General features: G+C 48.0%; 1 protein-coding gene and 1 pseudogene across 3 annotated transcripts; both read right to left on the bottom strand.

The window, feature by feature from the left end:
- Positions 1 to 1,023: 1,023 nt before the first annotated feature.
- On the bottom strand, positions 1,024 to 6,677 carry LOC111158706 (programmed cell death 2). 3 transcript variants are annotated; one of them, XM_022520917.1, is made up of 7 exons: positions 6,559 to 6,677; positions 6,366 to 6,459; positions 5,632 to 5,874; positions 5,152 to 5,280; positions 3,893 to 3,996; positions 2,122 to 2,235; positions 1,024 to 1,365 (listed from the first exon to the last, which is right to left on the bottom strand). In XM_022520917.1, exons 1-7 carry the CDS (start codon positions 6,640 to 6,642, stop codon positions 1,189 to 1,191), a joined length of 945 nt encoding a protein of 314 aa, XP_022376625.1. In that variant the 5' UTR covers positions 6,643 to 6,677; the 3' UTR covers positions 1,024 to 1,188. The 3 variants fall into 3 exon arrangements, with proteins under 3 accessions (XP_022376625.1, XP_022376624.1, XP_022376627.1); XM_022520916.1 differs by having other exon boundaries at positions 6,366 to 6,677; XM_022520919.1 differs by lacking the exons at positions 1,024 to 1,365; positions 2,122 to 2,235 and adding an exon at positions 3,170 to 3,773 and having other exon boundaries at positions 6,366 to 6,677.
- Positions 6,678 to 15,328: 8,651 nt separating this feature from the next.
- LOC111158736 lies at positions 15,329 to 15,547 on the bottom strand (annotated as a pseudogene).
- Positions 15,548 to 16,959: the final 1,412 nt, after the last annotated feature.

Raw genomic sequence — 16,959 nt, 5'->3', positions numbered from 1 at the left:
CCAGCTTGAAAACTGTGACACCATCCTCCCTCTTTACAGCCCAGTAACAGATCTCCCCGTCGTAAGTCGATACTTCGGTTTCTCATATGGAGTGATTTCCCTGTATTTCACACACACGTTTATGAACTGTATGTATATAGGTTTAACAAGGACGTGGACTAATAGACCAGGACTTCTCGTACAAAAGTGTAGTGACATTAACTAATGGTGACCTTTAACAAAATGATGCACTTGCGGCTAGATTAGCTATTGGTTTTCCAGCGCTGATCAGCAGCAGCGTCCCTTCGGGGTTGCTTTAGAGCTGGGCAGGCATCACTGGTGCTCAAAGAACTGGACGGTCACAGCATAATTGTGAAACCCGAGGGGCTGGAAGGAGCCTTAGCACAGTCAACAGATTTAGCCAACCTCCGGGCCAGATTTCCCTAGTTCCTGCCTCCTCACTGAGATTTATTCCCCGTGTGTACACTGGCATGAGAGGGTGGGGGGAGGGGAGAAAGGCAGTCATTCTCTCTCGCCTTGCATCTCCTGTCTGTGAGCAGTGCTGCTGGCTGATCGAGGTCAGTTTTAAAGTAGAGCTTCTCTTCTAGTGTCAGGTATGCACCACACTCACTTGCCTACTGGGGTTTGTGTTTTTCCAGTGTCCTGGGCTTCCATATATCCTAGAGCTGGTGACACCGACCTGATTACCAGTCATGTCTCTTTGGGTTTTACCCACATAGTTTTCTCGGTTTTAACACTGCAAATTTTAGTAGGGAAAATGCTCTGCATGATGATTATCTTAATTAGGCAGTTAACCCATTTTTATTGTAGAAAGAAACACACACAGGCAAACGATTACTTCACTTATTCCCACCATCCTTGGTTAACTTGCTCACGCTAAGTATGTATCTTTCCAGATTGCTGGAGACATACACATGTATAAATACTTTTCTAAAAATACAAACATACTGTGAGTATCTTTGTGTCCGTTGAAACCTGTATCTTGTGCATATAGGTGTGTATCCTTAAGACTGCATTACCTTCTGTAGGGATTCACCAGAACTTAATTACCTGTCACCAGACATTTTTGTTGCACGAATATTTACACGCCGTAAACTCATCTAAAACAACATCTTTATACCTTTGTCTCTGCTGTAATTATTTCTTAGGATAAATGGACTTGCAAGGTTTAAGAGACTACGAGCATTTTTAAGGCTTTACATTCTCTTTAGGGTGTATTTGTATATCTTGCTTCCAAACAAATTCCTCTGTGTAGCCAGTCCCCAGTCTACAGTTTTCAGCACAGGTGAAGACAGCCAGGACACCCCAGTCAACACTCCTGCCCAGTCTGTCGGCCTTCAGGTGGTTGAGCAGCTGGGGCATGACCTGAGAAGAGGATGACAGGATTAGAGCCCTGCGCTGAGGCAAGGAGCACTGCTTTCAACAGACCTTCCTTGCCAGAGTGATTGCAGGGCCCCTGGTCTTTCTGCTCTCTGGCTTTGACAATGAGAACCAGTTACTATTGGATACAGTCTTCACAATTCCTTTTTTCCCCCAAGCAACAGGTATTACCTACTCCTCTGTAAGGTTAGCAGATCCACAATACAAGAGCACTTATACCTAACCCAAATGGATTGTGACCCTAACAATTCCTTTTGAAAAACCATTTGTCTTAATGACTATATCCACCTGTTTTCCTAACAAATCCACAAACTAAAGACCAAACCTTACTAAGGCCTCTAAAACGCTCCTGTCACCAAGTACAAAGACCTTAACTGCCACAACGGGAAAAGAAGGAATATTCACCATTACAAGGGTACAAAAGGCAGACACTAAAAATAATGATGTAACCACACTGGGAGTTGGGAGGATGGTCCAGAGGGAATAAGGAACTACGTGCCAGTCAGCGGGTAATGTCCAGAGACGAGCAGACTGACAAGTCATCAGAAAAAGCATTTACTTGAGAGCACTACCGGACGAAACTGTAAGACTGTTCCCTCCAGGGAATAAGCTCTGGGGTGGGAGGCACTTCCCGTGGTAACAACAGGACCCGTGTGCATGTGTTACTTCAGTAAAGTTTTGAGGCATTTAATAACATCACTTACGGCGATTATATCTTGAAATAGTCATTTAAGGTCATACCTGGAATTCAAATGTTCTCTTGGCACCACAGGGGCAATTTGGAATATCCTTTTCTTGAGGGATATTTTCACCAGAGATCCAGATGGGTGCAATCCCTCTGCCGTATCTGAGAACCTAAGATCAGCCAGCGTCACGAGCAAACCTCCACCATCTCCTCTCAACTGCCAGCACGACTGGCTAATAATCTGGGGAACTTTGATGAACACTCACCCGAAACAGTTTTACTGTTCCCCCACCTCAGACCTGGCACCATTAATACTTTTTCAGTGTTATCAAATCAGGTATTTTAGCTTATCTGACTCAGGATACCAAAATCCCATTTCGTAGATGATGATATGGTTAGAATCTGAATCCTAGGAATGTTCTGTGAGGGTCCCACCATAATCCTGTTTCTCCATGACCAGCTTCTGAATCCAAAATGTAGCCCAGAGTCTGCTTATTTTCACAGTGAAAGGAACCTCAGTTAAAAATTTTAAAAGGGACCAGGGGTGTCTGGGTGGCTCAGTTGGTTATGCACCTGAATCTTGGTTTCAGCTCACGTCACGGTCTCAGGGCTGTGAGATGGAGCCTCCAGGCTCAGCACGGCGTCTGCTCGTCCCTGTCCCTCTCCCCCTCCCCTCGCGTGCGCGCTCTTTCAGCATGCTCTCGCGAATGATAAACAAAACCTTGAAATGAAAAATTCTCCCTTGCTTTGCCCCCCTGCCCCTGCTTGTACTGCTCTCAAAATATATACATACATATTTTTAAAGAAATTTAAAGGGACAAATGTCAAATAATACACAGTTGTTTAAATACTACAGAGAGAAACTGCATCGTAACCGAGTGGCTTTCCTAGGTTTTGTCAAAAGCATGTGCATTATCGGGGCACCTGGGTGGCTCATTGGGTTGAGCCTCTGCCTGCAGGTCAGGTCATGATCTCAGGGTCCTGGAACGGAGCCCCGCATCTGGCTCTTTGCTCAGCGGGGAGCCTGCTTCCCCCGCTCCCTGCCTGCCTCTCTGCCTACTTGTGATCTCTGCCTGTCAAATTAAAAAAAAAAAAAAAAAAAAGTCTTAACAAAAAGGGATATGCATTACTAAAAACTACCTTCGCAGTGTTTAGGACCTAGGTTTTTTCTTATGATGTTCTTCCCCTGGGTATTTATTTAATTCAGTGACTGCTTTTTAGGCATTTAGCTGAACTTTCTTCAGTGATTTAGGTTTCGGATGATTGTCTTTAAGGGGAATGAAATTAATTCAAGAACAGAGATGAAGAAGGGAGACATTTGCTGAGCACTTACTATGTGCCTCCAATTCCCCCTTCATCCTCACAACTAACCTCTAATTTTTTCACACTGTAGATGCAATTACATCAGAGCTCTTCATGTAACTCTAGAATCGAGGATTATTCCCAACCCCAAAGCCCATTTTTCTTCTCAGAAAACCAGTGTCTGTGTTAACGTATCATGTTGGTCTTACAAGCAAAAGGTTCCTGCTGGATAAATGGGCAAAAATACCTGTTCCGTTCTCGCTGCCGCTGGTGCAAACTGCCTGTATTACAAGCAACATCTGACTCACTCATCTGTGTCCGATGCCTTCTTTAAAATACGGACCCCACAGGATAAAGAGCATAACCTGTCGTTTTTCAGCAATTACTGACAGGATCAGCAGACCATCTGTGTGAAGAATGCCTACTATAAGAGACTACCTGTATCGTAGTTACTTTGCAGGGACTGTACCTTGAAAACACCACCCGAGAAGAACACAAAGAAGAGTTGTAGGAGTTCTAGTTTACCTGTTCTGGTTCAAGGGCTATTTTAGTTTTAAACTTCTGGAAAATTTTATCTTCCTTGGATTCATGTTTTGCCATGGAATCCAGTTCCTCCTCAAGTGCTTCACCTGAAAAATATCGGCACAACTGTTAGGGCAACAGGATTAGTGCCCATGACCTGGTATTTCCCACATGCTGCGGGTAGGAAATTTCAAACAACCAACTTCATGTTAAATGAGATCACAAAAGCCCCATGTTCCCCACAGGCTCTTTCCTATTTTAATGCCTTTTGTTTTCACTACTGCCCTTAAGCTGCCTGGCCCATCCCCATATCTTCATGTCTCACTCCTGTCTTTTCCCAGCTGGTATACTCACTCCGCCATCACTCACTCTGTGGACCTACCAGCTTGTTCTCTCTGCCCACTCCTCTCCTGGAATCCCAGCTCTCTGAACCACAGTTGTCCTCAACAGGATTTAGTCTGTGTTACATGTACCAAAGTATATCTTTGCTATCACCTGAATAGGAACTATAAACCAATAAGGTGATATTCAAAAGACTGATTTAGACTCTAAAACCCAATTTTGTGGTAGTTAAGAGCTCAAATTCTGGAGTCAACAACATGTGAGCTCAAACTGCAGTTCTGAATCTTTAACAACTTTGGCTACGTGACCATGTTACCCAGAAAACCTCAAACTTCTCACTGCAAAATGAGGTACAGTTTCTCACTCACTATACTGCTTTCAGGATTTTTAATGAGCTCGTGCACAAAAAGCCCTTGATGCAGAGTAAGACCTGGATAAATGCTGGCTACGAACCCTTCTCTTAGGTATCTGGTCGACCCAGATACCACATTTAGCATACCATCATCATCTCTAGGTAACCTGGAAAATTGGGTAGGTGAGAGAAACATTTAAAGGGCACCTGCTCGCCAAACACTACGCCATGTGTCTTCCGTATGTGACCTTGATCTGAGAAACAGATCTGGGATCCAGAGGAGCTTACCAAGTTTGCAGCATCTTGTGGAGGAGCCCTACCCAAATGACCACCTGCATACTTACCCTGACATGTCTTCATCAGAACCAGAATCTACCTGATACATATGCCAAGGAGGAGAGGGATAGGAAGGATACTGTCAAACGATAGTGTTTGAGAATCATAGGCTACGGGACTCCAAAGTGAGTTCACTTCCTGTCAGTACCTGCCTCTCTGACGTACTGAGCCTTTTCTTTCCAGCCTTTTCCTTAATCACTTAGTGAATCAAGTTCTAAAACTGGTTCCTTACCCATGCTCCCCATGATTTCTGATTCATTTTCTTTTTCAACAACTTCAGGTGTAATCTCATCTTCTGTTTCTATTACAATTTCAAATTCTGGAAAAAGGAAGTTGTGGTCTGGAATTGTGTCCAAATAATCTGAAACAAGAGAAGGTAACTAGCATCACTACTAATCATACAGTTTTAAAGAGGATCCAGTCGTCTCCCATTTCTAACGTATATTGGATGCAGCAGCAGTTTTCCCTAACAAATCAACACACACAGTCCCTGCAATTTAGATCATAAATTAAACGCCTGTATTAAAGCAAGTTTGGGGCATCACTGAACAGGCAAGACCTCAGGGCTCCTCTTCCGAGGTGTTCACGGTATCAGTTACTACGACTCTGAAAAGCTAATGCCTTCTCTCATCTTAACTTTTAATCTCAAAACTAAAAACTTGGGTTGACAGATGCTACGAAACTGAGCTACGACTTCAAATGAGTCGCTCACCGGACTGTGTACAAGCCTGCTTATGCCCGGATCTCCAGTCCAGAGTCTGGTGCTCCCTGCTGCAGTAATGTGCCTTGTGGCATCTGGAGCACGTTTTGGGGCCTAAACAGCCACAAACCCTGCAGAGATGAGCACCAGACTGGAGCTGGAGGCGCACGCACTCTCCCGTCTCTGCAGGAGGGTCCTCGGAAGGCGGCTCGTAGGAGTAAAAGTCGTTCTTCCTGGGTAGCTGATTCCTGAAAACTAAGAGAGAATGAGGAGAAATGTTGTATCACAAATAAGACAATCCCGCAATCCGCGTATCGGAGCCTTCGGCCCCAGGGGACTGAAAAGACCCGAATTCCTTAAACAGAGAAACAGGAGCTTTTTGACTTCAGGGATCGGATCTTCTGTCGGGGCACGTAGCCAGTTCGGCACCACAGCAGTCGGAGCCGGTCTCTGTCGGACTCCGGGTTCCGCCACGCGGACGGCAGAAGTGCGGGGCGCCGTGCGGGCCCAGCTTTCCGGACGACGGTCCGTGCTGTCGGGGGAAGCGCGCCGACTGCCTTCGCCCGCACCGACGAGCCCAGGGGCGGGGCGCGGGAGGCGCCGGGGGGGGGGGGGGGGGGCCGGCCCCCCCCCCCCCCCGCCCCCGCCCGCCGCGCGGGACCCCCACTCCCCCCCACCCCTCCCCGCCCCAGCACTCCCCGCCGCCGCGTGGGACCCACCCACCGCCGGCCACCGCGGCCGCTCACCGCGCAGGCCCGCGCAGCACGGCGGCGCCCGGCAGCAGAAGAGGAAGAGGCCGCGGTGGAAGGCGTCGGCGCGGCCGGGCAGCGGCGCGTACAGCTGCAGCAGGAAGACCAGCGGGCGGCCGCACAGCGCGCAGGCCAGCTCCTCGGGCCCCGGCAGCCCGGCCGCCCCCAGCCACGCCGGCCGCCCGCCCACCTTGCTTGGGAACTGCTCGCTGCGCAGCCGCCACGCCGGCGCCGCCTCCACGAAGCCCAGTTCAGCCGCACGGGCGGCCGCCATACGGCGAGCGGGGCCGGCGTGCGCGGGGATGGCCTCCGCGGCCGGAAGGCGGAAGTCAGCGCAGAACCGGGTATCCGGAGCGGGCGGGGCGAGCTGCCCGGGAGAGGGGGCGGGACTAAGGAACTGACTTCCGGTCCCGTGACCTGGGGGCGGGGCGAGGAGTTGAAAGACCCAGGGAGAGGCATGTGCGAGTTCACCGAGTAGTTCCACGGTGTCTTTAGTGTCGTTTTTGCCTCTTCCCTGCCTTTTGGACGTGGGGCCCTTTGCCACGTGGTACACGGAGAGTTTTATTTTTTTAAGTAAAAATTGGCAAGAAAATTCCAGTTCTAAATGCAACAAGTCTGACGCTTGGCAGTCTGCCGCGGAGCCGCTCCCCGCCCCTTCGAGGGCGGCCCCCCCGCCGCGCCGGTGACCTGCGGGGTCCGGCCGCGCCCCTCTGCGCGGGGAGGGCCGTGCCGGCCGGGACGTGAGCGAGTGGAGCCTTGGCCCCGACGCTTCTATTTCCAGGAGTTATTTTATAGCCGAATTGCGTCTCACGTTTCCTTTCTTCTGAGAGCAAGTTTCTTTAATTCTACTTAAACTTGAGCGTGAAAACATAGTAACAATCTTCCGTCTCGGTGTCACGTCTGGGGCGGTGGTTTGTTTCCCGAAGGGCATGTGGATCCTTCTTAGAGTCTTGAGCAACGAAATTCAGTTCTGTTTTGCTGAAGGAGAAACAACACGAGAATGTTTCTGTTTTAAAAAAATTTTAAAAGATTTTATTTACTTATTTGAGGGAGAGAGAGTGGAGTGAAGAGAACGCGGGTGGGGGGCGCAGCAGGCTCCCCGCTGAACAGTGATCCCAGGAGCCTGGGACCGTGACCTGAGCCCCCCAGGAGCCCTGAGAATGTCTATTTTTAGCAACTAGGTTCTTGAAATTGAGGAAGCCACATCCCTTCTAAGTAGGGTATTTGTAGATGTGAACTGCGTTCTGAGGGAGAAAAACCAGTTTTTTCTCTGTCTGTCGAGGTCAGGGAACAGTGCGTAAAAGCAGATCGTTGAAGAATGTTCTGCTTCACTCCAGTGAGGACTGCCTGCTCCAACCCAGTTTTACCCAACAAACTTGTCCTTCCAGCAGTGGAGTCCCAGATTGCTTAGAGAATCCAGTGACTTTTCACACCTCCAGTCTGTGATACACCCTTTTCTTTTCTGATACACATAATTCAATCATATGAAGATGAGATAATGCCAGAGACACTCCTTCAAAACAAACCCATTTGGGAGATCTGTTTCAGTTCCTACTGTAGATCCCTCTGCTTTTTATCTTTAATTACTGAATATTTTTTACTTGGAATCAATGTATCACGAATTGTAGCATATGTTTAGTGGGCAAATGTTCAGATCTGTCTGCCCCTCTTTTCCCTAATTTACTGTCAGATCAGCTGTAGCCTATGGCTTAGCTTTAGTTTCTGTCTTCATTACAATGGATCTGAAAACATCAGCTTTCATTTCAGAAATCGATACCATCTCCACTCCTCTCCCTAAGTCTCCAAGTGGATGTTCTCCAATGTGACCTTTCTGGCCCCTGTGCCTCCTTCCCACCCCTCCATTGAAGCACACACCTCCCCTCTGGACGTGATCTAGCACCCCCCACACTGTCACCTCAAGGCAAAGGATTTTTTGCGAGTCTATTTTGCGGAGGTTCAGCTGATGACCCTGTGACTCACATCATCACCCTCACGTAAAGGGAGCAAGCTGGCAGGTCGATTCCCATGAGTTACCAGTATTCCGGAATACCTGCACTGAATCAGCCCCGGCGAGGACGAGTCATTTTGCTGTTGAGCACATGTGCTCCCACACTCCACTGACCTCAGATTGCCTAGGCACCAGACTCTTCCACCTGCAGAAGGGAACTTACAGGGACCACTTAATAATTCTAGGTCTATAAAGAGCAAAAGGTGTTTTCCCAAAACACTGAGGAGAAAATGAAGCGGAATAGAAGTGCCCCGAAGTCACAACTGTAAGACAGTCTCTCATGTGTTGCTGGTGGGAAAGGCTCGTTTGCCCTTTGGAAACCATCCAGAACAGAGACTTCACCCATCCCTGGATGGAAAATTGGTATATTAGGTATCCTCACCTTTGTTGAGGGTCTTTAGTGGTTTTGCTGAGCTGTCAGAGTACCAAATGCTCAGTCAGACATTTGAATCTCCACAACCCAAACTGGACCTTTCTTTTGGAGTCATTTCTTGTTATTCTCACCTGATATTCCTTATTTGGTGGACAATATCAGGGTCAGGGTTTAGAGTCAGGGTCAGGGTTAGGATCTGGGTCAGCGTCTTAGTGTAAGTCCGGGTCAGTCTCACATTCTGGGTCAGCATCAAGGTCAGTGTTTAGGTCAGGGCCCGGTTCTGGGTCAGGGTCCGGGTCAGGGTCTGGCTTGATCATAAGTGGCCCCCTTTCCTTTCTTCTCTTTCTTCCTCTTTCTTAGCCTTTAGGATGGACAGGACTCTCATGGTCACACATGCATCAAAAGTTGGTCTGGGGAGCGTTGTTTTTATTCCCCTCAGTGTTGGGCTCTAAAAGAAGAGAGAAATATGGGACTGGCCACTGACTGTTACAAATCCAACTCAACCTGAATCATGGGTTGTGGATGGCCTCAGAGGTCATGCAGGATCCTCCCACCCTCCCACCTATAAAGGGTGCTGCTGGCTCCACTCTGCCTGGGGATTCCCAGTCTCCAGCACAGGGCACTCAGTAGGCATGTGTGGATTTATATAGGATGAGGTGTGCACCAGCCCCTTTGTGCAGCTTTCTTGTGGGCTGGCGGTGCCCTCCTGGCACTGGCTGGATCCTTCATCCCATCCAAGTGATCAGGAGCAGACAACGAAGTCTCAGAAGAGCCCTTGCCCTCAGAGCATCCATACAGGCACCTGTGGTCCTCCAGCTCTGGCCAACCTTGGTCTTGACAAACCCCACAGCATTTACTGAGCTGACTGCATTCCCAGGCAGTGTAATAGGCCCACAGACCGTGTAGACAGCTCCTTAGGATGTTTTCATTCCCAGCGTCTATGTGGTTGAGACAAGTGCTTCCTCCCTCACAGTCTTTGAGCCTGCTAAGAGAGAGAATAATCCTCCAAATACAGAATGTGGCTCTGGCTACAACAGCCATGCAGCAGACTGGCCCTATAGTCCTTTGGCCATGGTCATAATGTAAATTTTTGAAATGCATACTTGTTAGGAATCAAGGACATAGGAACAACTGTGTCTCCCAGCAGGCAGTATCTCCCTGGGACTGCATGGTCTCAGAGAGCTGCATGCATGACCCAGGGTCTGTGGCCCTTGAGCGGCCTGCCAGGTGTGGATTCTGTGTTGTGGAAAAATCGTCAAGCCTCCCACTGCTTCACTGAACAATAATTTCCTGACCACCCTCACGTTTGGTCTCTGCTCATTGTAAAGGAGAGAGAAGAGACTGGAAATGAGCCAGTTTGTTTTCTGGGGGTTGAATGATTAATGTTGTGGGGGCAGGGATGACTCCCAGGCTTCCCTCCTCCCAGGGATACGAGTGAGGTCTGTGTGCCTTCCAGTCTCTGATAAACGAGGACTCAACGCCCAGGGCAGGAGCCTTGAGTTTCCCACCAACAGCAAACCGCTTTTTCGGCAGTTGGAAGAGGGTCTTGCCATCATGGGAGGACAGGAAGAGCACTGGATGGGCGGCTGCAGCCCCTGACCCTAAGTGGGCCCCTTCCTTCCCTGGGCTTCAGATTCCACAGCGGTGTAGTCACCCACCAGTGATGTGGAATCTGCTGCTTTTCCAGCCCAGCATCTGTTCTCATGTTCAAAGCTAGCATCTCAGCTTCCCTTTGGGAACCACCTCTTGCCTGCCTCCCATCCAAACAGTTCCAGAGGGCAGACCCCACATTCCACCCACCTCAAAGATGGACACATGATCCAAGTCTACCCAACCCTGTGCTCTGTCCTCTGGATACTCTGATGGCTTCAAGGATGAGAGTATGACTCAAGTCAGGCCAAAGACACTTAAATCCATGACTTCATGGAACCCAAGAGAAAGAGAAACTCTTCCCATTAGAATGGATGGCGAGTGAGTGTCAGCCTGGAGTTTTGGGAAGCCCCAGAAGCAGTGAGAGAGACTGTGCCTGTGAACGGCTCCTCCCCAGAGCACTTAGCAGGATGGAGGGTCAGAGAGGGTCCGAGTCACACTGTGAGAGTGTGAGCCCCTGAGCCTGCCAAGTCCAAACCCAGTCTTAACTTGCCTCTTGCAAGTGTTAGTGTATTTCTACCATTAAAAAATACTGATTTATTTCAATTCAGTAGGTGCATCAGGATCGACAGTCCTGAGACTTCCCGTGCATAGTGTCCTTACTGGGAGTAGCGTGGCTGGGGGAGAAGAAGACGATAGGTGGGGCTGGTTTCAGGACAGCTCCAAAACAGCTCTGCCTTGTTCCTTCTTTGTCTCCAGAGAGGAAAACCCCAGAACAGTGAGGGGAGAACCAGCAGGAGGAAGAGGCTCTTGGATGGTTAATTGCCTGCTTGCATTCCCTTATTTTAGAGTCCATTTTGTTAATGTGCATTTTTATTAGGAAATCACCCATTTCCTCTAGCCTTCCTTTCTGATGCAATAGGTTTCTCTTACCTGACCTTTAATTTCTTCTCTCTTTCCATTTTTTTTTTTTTGGTCAGGATTGCCACAATTAATGAACAAATGTTGGTACCTTATTATTTACTGAAGTCCATACCTTATTCAGGTTCCCTTGGTTCTACTTGTTCCGGCTCCAGGTTCCTGGGCAGGACACCACATGACATGTGGTCATCACGTCTCTTTAGGCTCTCCTTGGCTGGGACATGTGTTGATGACCTGGACGATGTTGAGGAGGATTGGTCAGACATTTTGTACATAGACCTGCATTGGGATTTACTTGTTTTTCTCTTCGTTCGACTGGTGTTGTAGTTTTCGGGGAATCAGATCACAGAGCTAAAGTGCTCTGTCATCACTGTACAACAAGGGAACACTTGTCTCTGTCTGTGTTAATGCTGGCCACCTGGCTGAGGCAGTGTTGGTCAGGCTTCCCCTCCATGAAATTACTCTTCCCCATGTGTGTGCTGTGACTTCAGGAGCAGGAAGACACCTGCCGAGCCACACACTTCCGGAGACGGGAGTTAGCTTCTCCGCCTTGATGGGTGGCTGAGTGTTTACAGCTGTTATTGGAATTCTGTTAGAAGAGGTCTACTCAGCCCCAATTGTAAAAACCTGTGAAATCTGTTAATAAAAAAATAGAACTGGGTAATTTAAAAGTTCACCTTGGCTTTATTGAACTGTTCTTGAATTGGGCAGCATCCCATCCAGCAAATAGAAAGGATCTTCTTTGAGCTGCATGGAAGGAAAGGCTTTTAAAAGCAGACAGGGGGGGCGCCTGGGTGGCTCAGTGGGTTAAGCCGCTGCCTTCAGTTCAGGTCATGATCTCAGGGTCCTGGGATCGAGCCCCATATCGGGCTTTCTGCTGCGGGGAGCCTGCTTCCTCCTCTCTCTCTCTGCCTGCCTCTCTGCCTGCTTGTGATCTCTCTCTGTCAAATAAATAAAATCTTTAAAAAAAAAAAAGCAGACAGGGGATTGGAAAAAGTAAATTATTAGCAAAGGATGCATTGTTTTAGGCAAGGTCAGCCTCTTAAGGGGAATAGAAGGGGCCATTCAGTACATTTTCCAGGTTGACTGGTTAAAGTTTACATGGAGATGAGGGTATGTGAAACTGTGGTTGGGTTACAAAGTAAGTCCTTGTTTGCTGACCTGGGTCTCTTAACATAAGTGACTCCATTTTGGGCCCGTGGTTTCTTTTTAACAAATCATTTATTTTTACCAGCACTTTCCATCGTCTCCTGTTTTCCACTGACATAATTCTATCTTTCTGGGATTTTTTCTTGGTACTTCTTTACTTTCTGATACTTTAAGTTATCCTGGCTCCTACATTTGCTGTCTCAGTCCTAGTGTTGGCAATTTCTTCAAAGAGGCCTGGCTCTTTTTCATTAGGGAATGGTATTAAAGTCTCATCTGTGGGAATTGACCTTGCTCAGTGGGCAGTGCAAGGCAACAAACGCATGTATTCCCACCTATGCCGACACACCTAGTTACAAAGATTTCTGTGTGGAACTGTCTGTGTCCGCTTCCAGCTAAAGACGAGCTTATACTGATGTCTCCAACCTGGTCCACCACCACGTGGAGACTGTGATCTTCTCCCTTTGCTGGTCTGTAACTTTGTATTTACTTCATTGCTCCGTTCCAGATCACAGATGTGGTGTTTCCAGATCTGTCACTACCACCCTGATGGGAAAGATCTTGGTGAAATAGAGTCCACTGTGCACGCACAGCACATTTCCCTTTAGTCTACAGGCTCCACTCATTTCCGAAGTTACTTAGGTCAGCATCTTTTGCCATACGACCTGCAATGAGTGTTTTTTCAGACATTTCCAATACAGTTAGATTACTTGTCATATTCTGTATCCCACTGAGGGGGCAGAAGAAATTTTGCTCATTTGAAGGTCCTATCAGCGGGACTGGGAATTACGTTGACAGAAGACAAGATCAACAGGAGGAAAAAAGCCCACAAAGTTTAATCGTGTACACATGATAAATGACCAAGGCAGGCAGGTTTCATACTTTGTGGACAGAGAGAAAATCAATCTGTGAGGAATTCACAGAAGAAAGAAAACAACCTTGGGAGCTTCAATTACTAAGGAGTTCTAAATTTGACTTGGGGTAGTAAATTAGTCAAAAGTAACAAGGGCTGTTTATGCAGCCTTCTGGGCTCTAAATTTCCCAACTCTGGTGATTAGGAAGTCTTTTCACCTCCTGGTACAGGGACATCTTCACATGGAGATTGATTTCCCAGCAGCAGGGGGACAGAGGAGGGTCTGAGTATCCCTCTTACATAGGCTGTCTCTTAAGTAACTTTTATTTTAAATGATCAGTATGCCAAAGTGGTACATTCAGGGCATTCTGCCTTTGGCCCCAATATCCCACATCCTAAATGTGACACTCCCACACCCTGAATTACTTAACTTGAGTAGGTGATGATTTACTCTTTGAGATGTGAAAATGTTTGGGTTTTGACAAATGCACAGTGGCAGGTATCCAGCTGTAAAACTTCAAACTCCCCACCCCATGATCCTTTTGTCATCTCTAGTTTTGCCTTTTCCAGGATGTCCTATAAATGGGGTCATAGAGTGTGTAGCCTTTTCAGACTGAATTCTCTCACTTAGCAAAATACACATAAGAATTGGGAAGCCTGGGTGGTTCAGTTGGTTAAGCATCTGCCTTCGGCTCGGTCATGATCCCAGGTTCCTGGACTCTATTCCCGGGGTTGGGCTCCTTGTTCAGCGGGGAGCCCGCTTCTCCCTCTGCCTCTGTTCCCCCTGCTTGTGCTCACTAGTGTGCTGTCTCTCTCTTTCTCACAAACAAATACAAATACACATAAGATTCATCCATGTCCCTCTTTGGGGTGACGGTTCGTTCGTTTTTATTGCTGAATAGATCAACAGGAGAAAAACAAAACGGAAGTTTAATGACCTCCATATGTTCTGTATTCATGGGAGATACCCAGGAAAAGGGAATAACTCCCCAAGGCCATGTTCACTCTCAATGCCATATTCAGCTAAAGACACAAAGATTTTGGGCCGTGGGAAGGCCAGTTAAGGGACATTACCAGGCCAGGCACAGTAAAGGAGAGTATGGTCGTCATGCAGACTCATATCTGTGCCGTCTCCTTTGGTAAGAGTGTCTTGAGATTTAGTCATTCTTCTAAGCTTGGTGCAGAGAGGGAGACGCCCTGACAAATGGCGCTTTCCCTTACAAGTGTACATTTTACTCACCAGATGGCAACCTCTGCTCAGTTTTCAGAGATTCTCCTGTGTCTGCTGATTCTTAAAATTAATAGACCCCAGGGGCGCCTGGGTGGCTCAGTGGTTAAAGCCTCTGCCTTCGGCTCAGGTCATGGTCCCAGGGTCCTGGGATCGGGTCCCGCGTCGGGCTCTCTGCTCAGCAGGGAGCCTGCCTTCTCCTCTGTCTCTCTCTCTGCCTGCCTCTCTGCCTACTTGTGATCTGTCTGTGAAATAAACAAATGAAAATCTTAAAAAAAATTAATAGACCCCAAATAACCCTTGTGCTCAAGAGGCATGTCTGGGGTGGCATATTCTGCTTCCTTCTCATGGATGCACTCCAGTTTGCTTATGGGTTCATCTGTTGAAGTACATCCTGATTTCTTTCAGGTTTTAACCATGAGATATAGAGCTGTGTGCCTAACTGCGTGAGAGATTTTGTTTGGAATTAGCTTTTCAGAGCAGTTGTCTAAATACCAGAAGCAAGCTTGTTGGGTCCTAAGGTGAGATTTATTTAGCTTTGGAAAAAAACTGCCAAACTGTTTTCTGAAGCGGCCCTACATGCATTTCCGCAGTGTGAAGTACACTTGCTGTCATTTCTCACCTTCTAGCAATCGGTATTCTTGCTTTCTGTAGTTTAGCATTTCTTTTCTTTTTTTTTTTTTTACAGCTCAAACGCCTCACATTTATTACCAAACCAACCGACTGGTGCAGAGCTATAGTAACAGAAAAATCTTTCGCTGATAAGTGGTATCTATTGGCCAGGCAGAAAGGTGTTTACAGGGTGATGGAATAGAACACATGATCTTCAAGTAGCTTAATTAAATACGTGGTGCCCATTAGGTGTGACATCGCGTGATGTGGGACGCCTTAGAGACCCAGCTTGGTTCTCCTCCAGTGCCTCCTCTTGGAGTTGTACCTGATTTTATTACCAGTTTTCATCTGAATCCACTGGGGAATGGGACGATTCTGCTTTTGTTTCTTGGCCAGGAATCGCTTGATTCTGAAAGTCTTGTGAGAAGACATGGTCAATTAACAGTGAGCGGCACACAACAGGATGGTGGCGAAAAGGAGAGTGTAGTTTAGCATTTCTAATAGGGGTGTAGTGCTCTCATTGCTTTTAAAAAATATTTTACTTATTTATTTTTTTTTAAAGATTTTGTTTATTTTTGTGAGAGAGAGCATAGCATGAGCATGAGTGGGCAGGGTGGGGGGAGGGGCGGGGGAGGGGCAGAGGGATAAGCAGACTCCTGGCTGAGCAGGGAGCCCAATGTGGGACTTGATCTCAGGACCCTGGGATCGTGACTTGAGCCAAAGGCAGACGCCTGACCAACTGAACCACCCAGGCACTTTCACTGTTGTTGTTTTTGTTGTTTTAAGATTCTATTTATCCATTTGAGAGAGTGAGAGCGAGAGAGAGAGCACACGTGGGGAGAGGCAGAGGGAGAAGCAGACCCTTGGCTGAGCAGGGAGCCCAACCGGGGCTCGATCCTAGGACCCTGGGATCATGACTGGAGCTGAAGGCAGACGCCCAATGGACGAAGTCACCCAGGCGCCCCGGTCTCTGTTGTTTACGTTTATAATTTCCTAGTGACAGAGGATGTCGAGCGTATCTCGCGCGCTTGTTTGTCATCGGCACATCTTTGTCTGGTCATCTATGCAGACACTCACCATGATCAAGTAGGTTATTTTCTTTTTGTCGAGTTCTGAGAGTTTCTTTGTATATTTTAAGTACAAATCCTTTATCAGATACGTTTTGCAAATGTTTCTTCCCAGTCTGTGGCTTGTCTTTTAGTTTTCCGAGTGGGGTTCTTCACAGAGGAGAAGTTTTAATTTTAGAAAGTTCATGTTACCAATTTTTTTCTTTTGTGGACTGATCTTTGGTGTTGTGTGTCAAAAATCCTCACGGAACCCAAGATCGTATAGATTTTATGTTTTCTTTTTGATATTTTGATGGTTTTGCATTTTGAATTTATCTACAATTTTGAATGAATTTTGATATAAGTTGTAAAGTTTGTATCTGCATTTCATTTAATTTCATACAGTTTCCAATTAATTGTTCCTATTTCTGCAGATGTCAGGGGCTTGGGCTTGATTGCAGTTTGGACTTGGAAAATGTAACGGATTCAGCGGCCCCGGGAGGGAAGAGGCGCCTCCACCCAACCGAGGGCCCCCACTGCCGGCAGGGGGCGCCCGAGCGCGGCGGCCTGACCGGTGCGGGGCACGCGGGGCGCTTCTGACCGGAGTCCGACCTCCTCAGCGCCGGCTGTGGGGGCTTCCAGAGGAGGCGGGGCGCGACCACGCGGACGGGGGCCGCTGACGGGACCCGCCGGGGAGGACGTGGGGCCGCGACCACGCGGACGGGGGCCACTGACGGGATCCGCCGGGGAGGACGTGGGGCCGCGTCCACGCCGACGGGACCCTCCGGGGAGGGCGTGGGGCCGCGACCACGCG

Source organism: Enhydra lutris, unplaced genomic scaffold (assembly GCF_002288905.1).
Source record: "Enhydra lutris kenyoni isolate GAN:26980312 unplaced genomic scaffold, ASM228890v2 scaffoldscaffold62, whole genome shotgun sequence".
NCBI classification, from domain to species: Eukaryota; Metazoa; Chordata; class Mammalia; order Carnivora; family Mustelidae; genus Enhydra; species Enhydra lutris.
The sequence above is the reverse complement of the archived record's forward strand: the minus strand, read 5'-3'. Positions and strand labels throughout refer to the sequence as shown.

What these genes read in the sequence shown, in the direction of transcription:
- LOC111158706 (XM_022520916.1), bottom strand. Translation starts at nt 6,642, where the DNA reads ATGGCGGCCGCCCGTGCGGCTGAACTGGGCTTCGTGGAGGCGGCGCCG. An exon ending in GCAGGCTTGTACACAGTCCG is followed by an intron (nt 5,281 to 5,631) that starts GTGAGCGACTCA and finishes CTCTTGTTTCAG; the next exon opens with ATTATTTGGACACAATTCCA. An exon ending in AGAGAACATTTGAATTCCAG is followed by an intron (nt 1,366 to 2,121) that starts GTATGACCTTAA and finishes TCCTCTTCTCAG; the next exon opens with GTCATGCCCCAGCTGCTCAA.